We start from the raw sequence: 12,913 nt of genomic DNA, 5'->3' as shown, positions 1-12,913 counted from the left end.
GATTTTAATAATGACTTTCTTTCTTTTCTGCTTAGCCCGACTAACATGTTGTGTTTTCTGTGATGCTGCAGTCTCTGCACTGTATGAATATCTGTTTTCCAGCTCACAGTACACACTGTGTGATAGATGATCTGTGCTGATAGCGCGGAGCCAGATCTATACAGAGTCTCATTTACAATAACAGTGTTGGCCGAGGAGTGCATGCAAGTGCATTACAGTGTGTAATCAATACACTCAGACAACCCCTGATGTAATAATATGCATGTGCTGCTGGCAAACCATTTCAAGGCCTTACACACATGGATGACCCCATGGATGGGTTGCTTCTCAATTATACAGTAGGAAGGGCTGGTGTAGTGTAAGCTTTCATTTTCAAACCTGTAAGGCTTGGCGGAATGCATAGAAAATAATAGAATTCATCGTGAGATGCCTTTAGCAATGGACCATACCATTCTCAAAGTTAAAATGTATTGATTTCACACTGATATGACTAATGCCAATGGTGCGCATCACCTGAGAGCACACAGCTAACACTGCTTTAAACCATAACATTACTCATGGTCATATTAAATATTGGTGTCTTGCCTGGCTGCGCTATGAAATGAGGAAGATAATCTAGTTCTATAACGTCCACTATATGGTCACTATAAATTTACTATGTGATTACCATAACTATATAGTAGCACAGTAGAGCTGCTTTCAATCTTTTAGCTGCACTTCTCACTGTATCACATTAATAATGAACCAAATTACTATTTGAAATGTGAAAGGACAGGCGTGGTCAGCTCTATGGAGAACTTTAGTCTTACAGCTCATTATTTTGTTTTGGTTGAGCCCGTCCAGTGTCATTAACATTGTTTCCAGGCAGCTAGTTTCATTAAAAAAAAAAGCTCTGATAAGCCTGCTGTGTGCTGCTGCTGTACCAAACAGGCACACAAAATTTAGTGACTAGCCGGTGAACATAGTTGAGGATTTAGGTACTAAAAACCAAACAGTCAGATATATCCCTCAGAAGTTGGTGGAGAACCAAACAGAGCTTTAAGGAGACTGAGTCAGTTTGCTTGCTTCGTGACTCCTCTGTACTTTGACCTCTGTAAACACATGTTTTAGCATGTTACAGTTAAATATTTACATGATATCCTTTTAATACTTAGTAAATACTTAGTAAAGAGTCGATAAAATACAGAGAGAGAAGAAATCCTAGTGAGTTAGACCACATCATATATACTCTCTGCTGCAGAGACCCTCATACAGTAATCATTTCAACGTTGACAGCTTTTACCTCCATTTGATCTTTTATAATTCTTTGCTTAAGCAGATTTGTATGCAAGTTTTGTGTCCTGTGTTAACAGCCATGACCTGGGACGGAAGCCTGTTTTGAATGGCTCTAACATGGGTTAAATGTGTGTTCATTATTACCCATCAAAGGCAGATATCATATGTAAAAGTAGTATTAATTAACAATAGCTAGTGGGTGACTTGTTTGACTAATACAATTTTCAAAACTCATAATTGTTTGGAAATATGAGCAACATCTAAAATGCCAGCTTTCTACAATAAGCTTTATTTATGTTGATATTGTGCAGTTTTATCATACAGCTTAAATTAACTTTTGCCAGGTCGTCCCTTTATAACCAACTGGAAGTTTTGTTTCAGGTGGTCTTGACATAGAATTTATAAGTTCATGAGTCTGGTTTGATAACAAAAATGATTATCTGTTACCATATGCATATTGCATATATTTTGCTCCTTCTGTTTCTCATTCGCTCCTGTTTCTTACTATCTGGCTCTCTCATTCAGAGGTGATTATGGAGCCAGAAAACGAGCAGGATACGGTTAGTGGTCCCTAGGGGTTGGTCTGAGGACATTAAGCCCACGGCGACAACAAGCCCCAGATGTTGGGAGTTTTTTCACATTCATTTGGTTGTCAAGTTTAGAGTCTCTACCATTGCCAAGATCCCCCTCTGCAAGTCAGGCACTCCAGAAGTGTGGTGACAAGGCTGCTTTTAGCCAAATCCAATTTAATCTCCATTGGTGGTAGTGGATAAAGCTATCTCCCTCTCTCCTAACTGAGGCCAAGGAAGGCTAGGCACTCCACTGGGAGCCACTCATTCAACACAGGACATAATGCACACTCAAACACAACTTGACACTTTAGCATGTAGAGACTAAAGATGAAGAGAAAGGCACTAAACTAACAGTCTAACATGCACAATTGTATGTGCAGAGGAGGTCTCTCGTTCTCCTCCCATCCTAGTTTTTCTCTGCCTGTTGTGATTCTGCAGAGGGTGAAATTATGTCACTGCTATGGAAATGAGATAATGAGATTAAAAAACAAACAAACAAAGAGGCACACCTGAGATCCATGCTCCTAACCCACAGCTAACCCACAACTTTAGCTATTAAGAAGCTCTGTGTGTGTGTGTGTGTGTGTGTGTGTGTGTGCGTGTGTGTGTGTGTGTGCGTGCGTGTGCGCGCGCAGTCACGATTATTATTATTAAAAACTAAATGTTCAAAACATTTTTTAGCTGAGATGAAAACAAAAACCTAGCTTAACAGAAAAGAGAACTAACTGAAACTGTGTAGTGTTCACAAAACTAACTAGAATTAACTAAAACTATGCAGAAAATGTCTATTACACAATACTTTTGCTGACCCTTTGCAATCTCGCCCTCAACAAATACCCCATATTAAAAAAGAAAAATAGAAAAGACAGTAAAATGTAAAAAAAAAATTAAAAAAAGCCCACGCAAACTAAAACTAAGCAAAGAATAAAATTCAAACTAGCAAACCTGCTGTAAAAACTAATTAAAACTAAGCTGAAAACAAAAAGTCAAAACAAAATAAAAAACTAATGAAAAATGCGAAGCCATTATAACCCTGGTGTGTGTGCGTGTGTGTGTGTCGGTTTGTTTATGTTTGTGTGTATGTGTTTTTGAATTTGTGTGTGTGCGCTTGCAGATGGTTGGGTGGGTAGGGAAGCGCGGGGGAGTGACACTACAGCCTGAGATGCACATTTATGTAAATTTCATATTTTAACCCACAGGTTCATTGCAACATTTGCAGCATCTCCTTTTAATCACAAGTGCTTGCTGAGCGAATAAACAAGTGATTCCAAAATATTTCTGCATTAGTTTAACTGCAAATATCTACTCAATTGAGTAGATAGCATTGATTTTTCCCTGGTCTGTTTTGCACTTCCAACATCAGTGTGAGTGGCAGTTCTACTTCTGCCAATGCCAATTCCTCAACTGGCAGAAAAAAATACAAGATCAGAAAAAGTTTTTAATTAACATCCAAATGTTCCACCAGCAGAATAGTTATTTTTCAGCTCAGTGCTCCCAAATGAGCAATGCTTTCCTACTCAACATACAATATATGACCACTCACTCAATTAACATCTTTCACTGAAGGGAGGGGATGAGCTTTAGGAAAGTTGATTACTCTTAAATTGGCCATAAACATGTACATGTCATTTTAATAGAATTATAAAGAATATTGAAGGATGTATCTGATGATACAAGCAGACGTTTTAATGGACTGCTCCGGGTTAACTTACTGTGTGCAAATCCACCCACATTTTATAGCAATCTGTGAATCTGTATTTGCCATGGGACTTTATTTTAGTACAGTATCAGTGGTGGAAATCAAATAAAAACTTAAGTACTCCACTTAAGAACAGTTATTTGTACTTTTCTTGACTTTCCATTTTATGCGACTTTATACTGATACTACACTACACTTCAGGAGGAAATACTTGCGGAACAACGCGTTGATGAGTGCGTCTCTGTTTTGTTTGTATCATGTACGGGTTCAAGCACACGGGCTGTACGATTCACATCCTGCCTCTTTTACTTTTACTTACTAGTATTTCTACTTTGATCAATGTAAAGGATCTGAATATTTACTCGACCACTGGAAATTGGTTTGAAATCCAGCGTAGTATGTTATACAGTACTGTATATGAAGTAAAACTTTTGCTGAATTGACAATTCCCAAGGCACAAATCTATTTTTACAAGTTATTGTAAGCTGCCATGTTTAAACCTCAGCAAAGTGGTGGCCACTTTATGTACAGGTGCACTGAAATTAGGACATTTTTCTTACACCATGAAATTTCTTGTGTATAAAACAGAATCGTAGTCCACATATTGAACTTGTCTGGGATGTTAGATTATTTTTGGAGATTTTTCTGAACATTCTGTAGCTTCACATTGGTGTTCCATATTTACTCAAATCCAGAAATTCAAATTGTGGCCAAAGTGTGTATGTTTAAGCATCAAAATGCTGTTTTACCAAGCCCAGCTAAAAGCGTTTTCCCATGTGACCAGACGTATATATTTTTGTGTGATGACGTTGCTACATATAAACCTCGTAGCCCGCTGCCTCTTTGCGACTGAGCCAAGGAAATGTGTTATCGATCTTCTAGATTGGCTATTTAGCCATTAGACATTGTGTTACTGGTCTTCTCTTTAATCTCCCTACCAGTGACTCTTCAACACACAGTAGGTGGAAGCGCTGTTGGGAGTGGAGGGCATCAGCTCCCTAAGATATATCAGTACTTTTTGCAAACAGTTGAGTGGGCGTTTGTATTTGAATAAAAGAACATGGAGGGAGTTGCCCTTTAAGGTATATAGCCGGCTGTGCCTGGTCTGCTATGATGTATTCAAAGCTCTTTCTATTGCTCATATCCCCTCTGCCAGGACATCTTTTATCTCAAAGCTGTCAGCACGTTTACATCTCAATTTATGCATCTCCAAATCCCACAGCATTAATGTCTCATTATCCATTCTAAGAGATCTTTACTGAATATACTATGCGTAGTTACTGTCAGTAGAGTTTCAAGCGGCTTTCATGACATCTAAACAAACAGGAAATTACGTAATAATGACAGCGATTTTGGTTCATGCTTCGGGCCAAGTGAGCTGAAAGAGCAGTTCTTAGCTATACAAGGATATGTGCGACTGAGAACATTATGGTGCTCATTATGTACGCTTACGAGGGGGTTATTTGCTTTTGTCGCCGTAAGCTTAGTGCTTTGTGTGCTAAAAAACAAGTGTATGTTTATGTGTGGGTGTAGCCATTGCGGTAGCAGCTATAGCAGTTGAAGATCATTAATTACGGTTGTTTCCCTATTTTCCTCCAGGACTGATAGTATGCTGCAGAGATACTGGCTCATTGGACTAAATGGCATTAGTACTTTGTTCGGCTAGTGCCCTAGGGTCTTGTTTCTAAGCCTTTTTTGTTTCAAGTGGCAGCCTTGCGTGAAGCTCCCTTACACTGAGCCTATTTCTCAAGCCCTTATCCACCCCTATGGAATTCACCACCAGTGTATTCATCTCCAAATGGAGAGAGGAAGATGATGCTGGGAAGTAGCAAGAATAGTCCAACAAGTCTCTCTGAGTTAGCGTCTGTATCAATGCTCATCAATTTGCGTAGCATTTCGACAGGCAGGACAAGCACAGCGGGGTATTAAGCTAACAAGCTGAATGAGACAAACAGCATGGTTGGTAAAATGGGTGGGACAAGTGTTTAGCGCATGGCTAAGGGTACACTCTGGCTGAGACTCCCAGTGCAGCGGTAGGGAGGAGTGTCGCCATGCTCATTAGTATCGCAGCCTGGATAGAGGTACAGTAGGACTGACTCTGCTGCCGGGCCTGAGTCTGCTGAGAGAGGCCCACACAGGAAGCTGCTCCTCCAACATGAAAGGCACACTACAGTCTGTAACTCCTTCTGATTTTTTTTTTTTTCTCACCAATTTGTACTCCTCCTCCTAATCACATCCTGTATCCGCTCTCTAAATCATCTCATCCCAAACCTCTTCACTAATCATGTAAGTTGGAGAATAATAAATGCTTAACAGATGCTAGTATTGTCAGGGGTCGGTTACATTCAACTCAACTTTCACAGCTCAGTGCCAATGGGCATTTTGAGTGGTTTACCTAAGATGGCTTGTTCCTCTCTTCTGTTTTAACCCCCACTACTTGTGTCCCACTGTATGTGGGGTTGTGGACAGATTGAAATGTCTCACAAGCGTTGACTAATGTAGAGAAAAACCATTGGAGTAATTACAGCTGTGGACAGACGGCTGAAGGTAGTATAGAGTCTTTCTGCGCGGAACTTGTACTGCAGTATGTCTGAGCTGCTGTATAGTAAGTTTAATATTCCCATATCACTGTATCTGGTATTTTTAGGTACCTAATTGCATTACATTAGAAAATTATGATGAGCTCTGTTGCAAAATGAGACATCTGCCAATTCAAGCATGGACACCCACACACACCCAGTGACAGCTGAGAATATTCTAAGTGAACATTGAAATTTAGTGAAATCCTCACAAAGGCATCTCAACATATTTGATTCTAAAATTATTATTTATATTAACTTATAATAATTGGAAGTTTATCATGGAGAATATACATGTATAAGATTTATAATGTACTGTAACTAATTACACTGAGTAGTAAATCCAGTCTGATATCTTCCTATAGCAAGGAAGTTAGGAGTGTAAGGAGAGAGAATGAGAGGAATGACTTGCTCACCATCAATTGTTTACAGTTGGCCATCTACTTGACACCCCATTTGAATTATTGCTGCTTACACTAGCTAATTTGGTTAAAATTCAAATTGAGTGTCACTTTGAATCAAAATAGAGTGATGCTGATTATTTACCACTTCAACTGCAGAACATCAAATATTAACTCAAAATAAATCAAAAAAGAAATGTGTGTGTGGGCTTTTGACTCCTCTTATAGTCAGAATACCCTCTAAAATATACGGTTAACATAATTAAGATTTGCTCAAGCCTAAAACAGAGAAGTAAAGCCATTTTTTAAACCGTGTTTGACAACATACTTGACAACATATCAGTAGCACATGTTTGTGAAAGTGCATCTCTCACAAGTTACATCTAATGAAAAAACTACATAACATTGGAAGGCAGTGAAAGTACCTTTTCTTGACTTTGTATTTGATTTACTGGCAGTGTTTGAAAGGAAGACCAAAGTGAATGCTATAAAAGTAAAATAAGTGTCAATTCGTTTTCACTTTTTCTTCTACAAAGCACAAACGTGGCCATAACACTTGTTTTCAGTGAGACAACCTCTTAATCAATGCACCATCTGTTGGGCTAAACTACATTCCTTCAGAAATGTGCAGAATGCTAACGTGCTTTGTGCTTTTTCCCCCTCAGCCCCTCCGACTGTCCGCATTATACACTCAGGGCATGCCTGTAATGTTGAGGAGGAGAGGCACACGGAGAGAGTCTACACCATCAGAGAGGGAGAGACCCTGGAGCTCACCTGTCTTGTGACGGGGCATCCTCGACCACAGGTAAGAAACTTGATAACTTGTCGCCGTCTCTTAACCAACGTGGACACAAATAGCTGCACAAGGGAATCATGGGACACAATACTAATATTCCAGCTTCTTCCTCTCGTCTGTTTCGCCTCTCTTCACTCTCCTTTAACAGCTTCCTTTTAATTCTGTATTAGCGTCATTGAGTGGCACACCACGTATCTCTGCACTAAACCAGCTTAAAAGTTTAATCCTTTAATTATTGATGGTTTAGGTTGCATTGTGCACCTGCATGTTGATAATGAAAGCTTCTGAGTCTAATGAGAATGCGAAAACAAAACAGCTGAAACATCTGCCACAACAAAACTGTAACGAGTGATAAACAGGCCACAGAAAAATAGACTCTGGGTCATGTGAATGCACATGGGTCTTCCGCAACGGAAAAATAGCTTTCCTCAAACTTTTATTTACTGTTGTGATCTGAAGTAATTAAAAAATGTTCCATCTTTTCAGGAAGAAAATAGGTTTTTATTTTATTTTTTTCTTGTTATTCTCTCCACTTGTTGCTTTTCCTGTCCCAATCTAAGTACATAAAAATAGGTTAATAAAAGCAAGGGAAAAAAAGCAGAAACAAGATCCCATCTGCTCCCTTAGACAAAATACCAACTGTCCTGATCCACGCAGGTATAAATGTCAGCTCTGCCACAAAATACACGACCATCACATTTTGTCCTCATATTAATCTGGGCAGTATTTACGCACACTAACCTTTCAAACATTTATCGAATGTTGTTTCCAGTTTGCTTGATAACACAAATTACACAGAATTCAGCACTATGTCCGGACAGGACTGAGCTCATTTACACTCATTAATATAATTCCCCTTTTGATCGATAGACAGGGCCATTAGTTTGTACACTTCCTCACTGTATGCCAAAGCAAAAGGCAAAAAGCATATTGATTTTTATAATTCAGTCGCGAAGGTGAGGCCTCTTAAATTAGCGAGAGGTTCAGACCCACCGTTCATCACCTTCTGTCGTCAGGAAGGACAACTTCACACTCATCATCCCTGTCTTTCCTCTTAATTAGAATCTCTGAAAAACAGCAGAGCAGGGGGAGGGGAGAGGGGAGAGGGGAGAGGGGAGAGGGGAGAGGAGAGTGGGAGATCAAAAGCCCTGCATGGCTGTGGCAGGAGAGGCAGGATCTCCTTTGAAACAGAGTCATTATGAGACTCACGCAGATCCCCTGGCACATCGTGTCTCGGCTGTGTCTCTCCAGACTTTGGGATGTGTCAGCTTTGTCCCCCTCTGGTAGTGGCTTGGGACCGTGGGCTCATTCTGAGTGCTTTCGGAAGCCAAGGAGGTTATATGGGGTGGCAGTAGACCCAAGGCTGGCTTTGTGATGTTGGTGGAAAAACACAAGGGTATGCGACCTCATCGGAAACAGACTCGTAAGTTAATGCAGCAATAACGGCTCATCTTTTCATTAAAATTAAATATTAATCCTCAGAACATGTTCTGAGTCTTTCTTCACCTCTAAGTTCCACATTTTAATTGAGTTGAGTTTCTTCATCTTTCAAGAGCATATGTAGCAAAAAGTAATCAGTACTCTTTGCAAAGGTTGTAGTGCAAATTCAATTTGTCCTGTTGTGATTAGTGGCGTGGACCGAGATTCGGTTTTTCCATTGGTATAGACGTTCTTTTGTCAGACAGAATGAACATTTGCGTGTGTGGCTGTTCTTTCTGAAGAAAAGGGTGGGTGAAAAAGGGGAGTGGGGGCGGATGCTGTTTGCTGTTGTATACTGAGCGTTTTTGTCACAAATTGTTTTTGGTTTAATACAATTCTATCTTATCTTAAACATCAATACTACACAGATGTTGCTTGCTTATCTTCGAGCACATTCGATTCAGACCAGGCAGAAGAACTGTGCCTGACTGTGACTTCAGTTCAGTGTCATCATTACCAGGGTCAGGTGTCTGTTATGTCATTCAGCTTATGGAGACACTTAATGGTCGAGAACTTGCTTTTGTTGTTGAAGACACATTAGCTCCTCCACAGCTATGATCTAGGTTGAATACAAAAATACAACACAATCAGCCACACCTAAGATTACAGGAAAGGTAGTTTCTTTTATTAAAGAAGTCTTTAGGTTTTGTTTCCTTGAACAACCTCCACACCAGCACTAACTTTAACCACACTCTTCATCTGTCCCACCATATCACAGGGGGGCAAGTCACACTACTCCATCACTGTAAATGGCTTCAATTAGTTCTGCATTAGCAAATCACAAAATAGCTTTTTTTCATCATTACAGTCCAGATTTCAGTCTCTTTGCCTGACTTTGAGATACTTCTGCTTCCCATGATAATACATAGACTGAGGGGTGGTGTGCCAAGAACAGCATCAGCACCACAAAGGACCAACCACAGAGTAAATGGGGCCATGGTTGGCAATTTCGCCACCGTTTAATTCTTCACATGTCTATCAATATGCACACTTCTTAAATTACATAGACGCCCCTCAGGCCTTCGCACTGATGGAGTCTCTGGAATGTGTCCAACCAGGCAGCAGCCTTCCCACAGTGGGCCTCTCTGTCAGCCCCGTGCACATCCGCCCACCCACCTCAGAGGCTTTCTAATAATAAAATCATACATGCATCCGACCTCACACACAAAGACAAACACGCACAATCATGGCAGCTGCAACACTTGTCTGCCTTCCCATTTAATTGTCAAATAAATATATGTTCCTGTCAGTCACGCGCACACCGTATAATATGTCCTTTTTACTGTGCCTTACGGGTTTGGCATTTCAAGGTGTTACTATGGGCTGTGCAGGAGGACTGAGACTGCTGGCATCTGGCAGGCTCAGGGAGCAATGAAGTGAAATTCTTATAGTTCAGAGGTTACGTTCAGAGGATAAGACAGAAAATCTTAGCGTTGGCTTTTCACCCCACTCTCTGCTTTTCATCTCTCTATAAAACACCAGCACGTCCATTTTGTCGCTCAGTCACTTCTTTTTGTGTATTTCTGAAAAGCATTGCCAATCAAGAGATCGCTAACCACCAACAATTTTTTAAAAATCAAGTAATCATTCACATCATATATCGAACAACAAGACTAAGCCTCTGCAGCCATGCTATTAGCTCTGTTAGCCTGCACTTAGGTGCAGTTCCGCATCCAGCTAAAAGCTAAAGTCAACATGCTAACAGTGATAATACTAACGTTCTGATGTTTAGCAGGTGTAATGTTTATCATGCTCTCCGTTGTAGTTAGTTAGCATGCTAACATTTGCTTATTAGATTCACCAAACACAAATTACCATTGACACTGTTGGAAATGTCATTAGTTTTGCAGGTACTTGGTGATTACCAAAGGAATGATTTTCATTTTAAAGTCTTGATCTGACTACCACAAGTAACATTTTTGTTTTCTCTCTCTCTCTCTGTCTATTTAATGCTGAAATGAGTAGTCGATTAATCAATTAGTTAATGAAATTTAAGTTAATTTACTAAAATTTTGATAACTGAGTCATTTATCAAATAAATTAGCCAAACATCAGTTGGTCCCAGCTTCTCAGATAGGAAGATTTGCTGTTTTTCTCTCTTTGATATCAATGGAAATTGAATATCAGTGCAATTTGAATATGTCCCCTGGGGTTTTGGTAAAGTTGGAATGAACATTTTTCACTATTTTCTTGACATTTCATAGATGAAAGGATTAAACACTTAATCAGAAAATGAATGAATAATCTGAAAATGAATATTAGATTCATCCCTACTCTGTTGAATACAAAAACTCTTTTCCTTTGCCTTTATCACTGCCTCACTCTCTCTTTGTCTCTCTATCATAAGACCACATACATGCATGCATGTACAGCTTTATCAGTTCATACTTTCATGGTCACTGTTCTCCGGCTTCGTTCATTGTCTTTGATGCCGTGAATAGACATCAAAGAGTCCCTGATGATGAAGCCATCTGCCCCTGTCTCCCCTGCCCTGGCCTCCATCCATTATGTCCACACTACTTTGTTTGAGTACCAGGCTGCAATAGCCAGCAACACCACATTGCAAACACCTTTTTTTGTTTCAATTATTGGCTGGCCAGACTCAACTCACAGCGCCATGGGTCAGCAAGTACAAATAAGCTGACCTCAGGCCCCGGGATATTTCGCTTTATACAGACCAATTGGAGTATGTGATCTGTTTTGGATGCTCCCATGACAGTTTGCCTACAGTGCTGGTGTCTTTAGCAGATGGTGCTTTTTGAACATGATTTAACCTTCTATTTTTTTGCCGTTCACCATATAAACTGCAGTATCACAGTAGCTCAATCTCAGAGCTTCTCCTTAAACTACACCATGTCCAATGCACCCACAGTCATTTACACTCAGCTGTGTTAAAAGTGACTTTAACTGCAGCACTCAAACATACTGTATGTAGGTAAACACCACTGCAAATAAAAGCTGATTAATTTTATTTTCATTTGCGTGTTTCCTATTCAATTTCTACTTATGGTCCTGTTTTTTAAATTTCAATATGAAAGGCTTCTTTGTGTTATGTTTGACATTGCCATTCAGTTTTTACGAGGGTCAGTATTTTCGAATCCAGACCTGTAGAGTCTGTACTCTCACTATTTGTGATTTGGACCTCCTGTTGCTTCTTCTGATCGCTTGATTGTCATGCTCAGCCACACTTGGCTGCACCACTGAGCGGCACAGACCACCATCAGTGCCTAAAAGAAAAAGATGGCAAGCAATTAAAAACCAGTCTGTATTTAGGGAGAGCGAAACGTCACAGCAGGCATTATGGGAGATTCACCGACAACGCGTGCTCCAGCATATGATCCCTGCATAACAACAGACGTTGGGTGCATTTTAATTAGCTCTTGCCGTGACATAGCAGCATGTGTGGTCACAAAGACTGCTGGGATTTTCAGTTGGATACTAATCTAGACGAGCTCCTTGTTTCCTTGTAAGCTAATGCTGATCTTTCTATTGGGATATCTGATTTAAGAGAGAAAGCTGTTATTATCGTATTGACATTTCTTTCCCATTGGAACTAAGTGGTGACATGTTTTTCTTGCCAATATGCAAAATGTGAACATACAACAACATTTTTCTAAACTATGTTAGGTAAAACATGAAAACCAGCCCCCATTTACATTTCATGGTAATAATATATGCATGCAATTGCAAGGGAGAGACGGGAATACATTTCTGCCATAAAGCTTAGGCTGGCTGGTACATCTTGGGCAGTTTGACTTATTCCCCAGTGTATACTTGCCGGCACCTTACAAGTTTCAGCTAAGGAATGAGAAAGGAACTGCAAAAACTCAGCCAGGCTGTCAGTGGGCTAGGAGGAGCAATTATCATATTGCTCAAATCCGCCAGCTACTCTCAGATCAAGAGTATTTGCATTGCACTAAGGAGAGTGAAGAGGGTCAAACTGTTCTCACCAGGCATACTTCAGGACTCCCCCTGTGGGTAGAGGTGCTCAGATGTAAAAAGTCAAAGGCGTGGAGGAATGAAAATAGCTTCAGGGTACAGTGAGAGTTGAAAGCTCACCAATAATGTGGTCTGCTGCCCCTGTGAAACAAACAGGAGCACTTTCCTTTTGA

The 12,913-nt window shown here is 40.1% G+C and overlaps 1 protein-coding gene across 1 annotated transcript in view; it reads left to right on the top strand.

Annotated features, from left to right (window-relative positions):
* LOC139218027 (MAM domain-containing glycosylphosphatidylinositol anchor protein 2-like) overlaps nucleotides 1–12,913 on the top strand; it is a 148,673-nt gene that overhangs the window by 43,068 nt on the left and 92,692 nt on the right. Inside the window, exon 2 of the mRNA XM_070849560.1 lies at nucleotides 7,192–7,331. Coding sequence (XP_070705661.1) covers nucleotides 7,192–7,331 — 140 coding nt within the window. The remainder of the gene's footprint in view (nucleotides 1–7,191; nucleotides 7,332–12,913) is intronic.

Source organism: Pempheris klunzingeri, chromosome 18 (genome assembly GCF_042242105.1).
Source record: "Pempheris klunzingeri isolate RE-2024b chromosome 18, fPemKlu1.hap1, whole genome shotgun sequence".
Lineage (NCBI taxonomy): Eukaryota > Metazoa > Chordata > Actinopteri > Acropomatiformes > Pempheridae > Pempheris > Pempheris klunzingeri.
The sequence above is the reverse complement of the archived record's forward strand: the minus strand, read 5'-3'. Positions and strand labels throughout refer to the sequence as shown.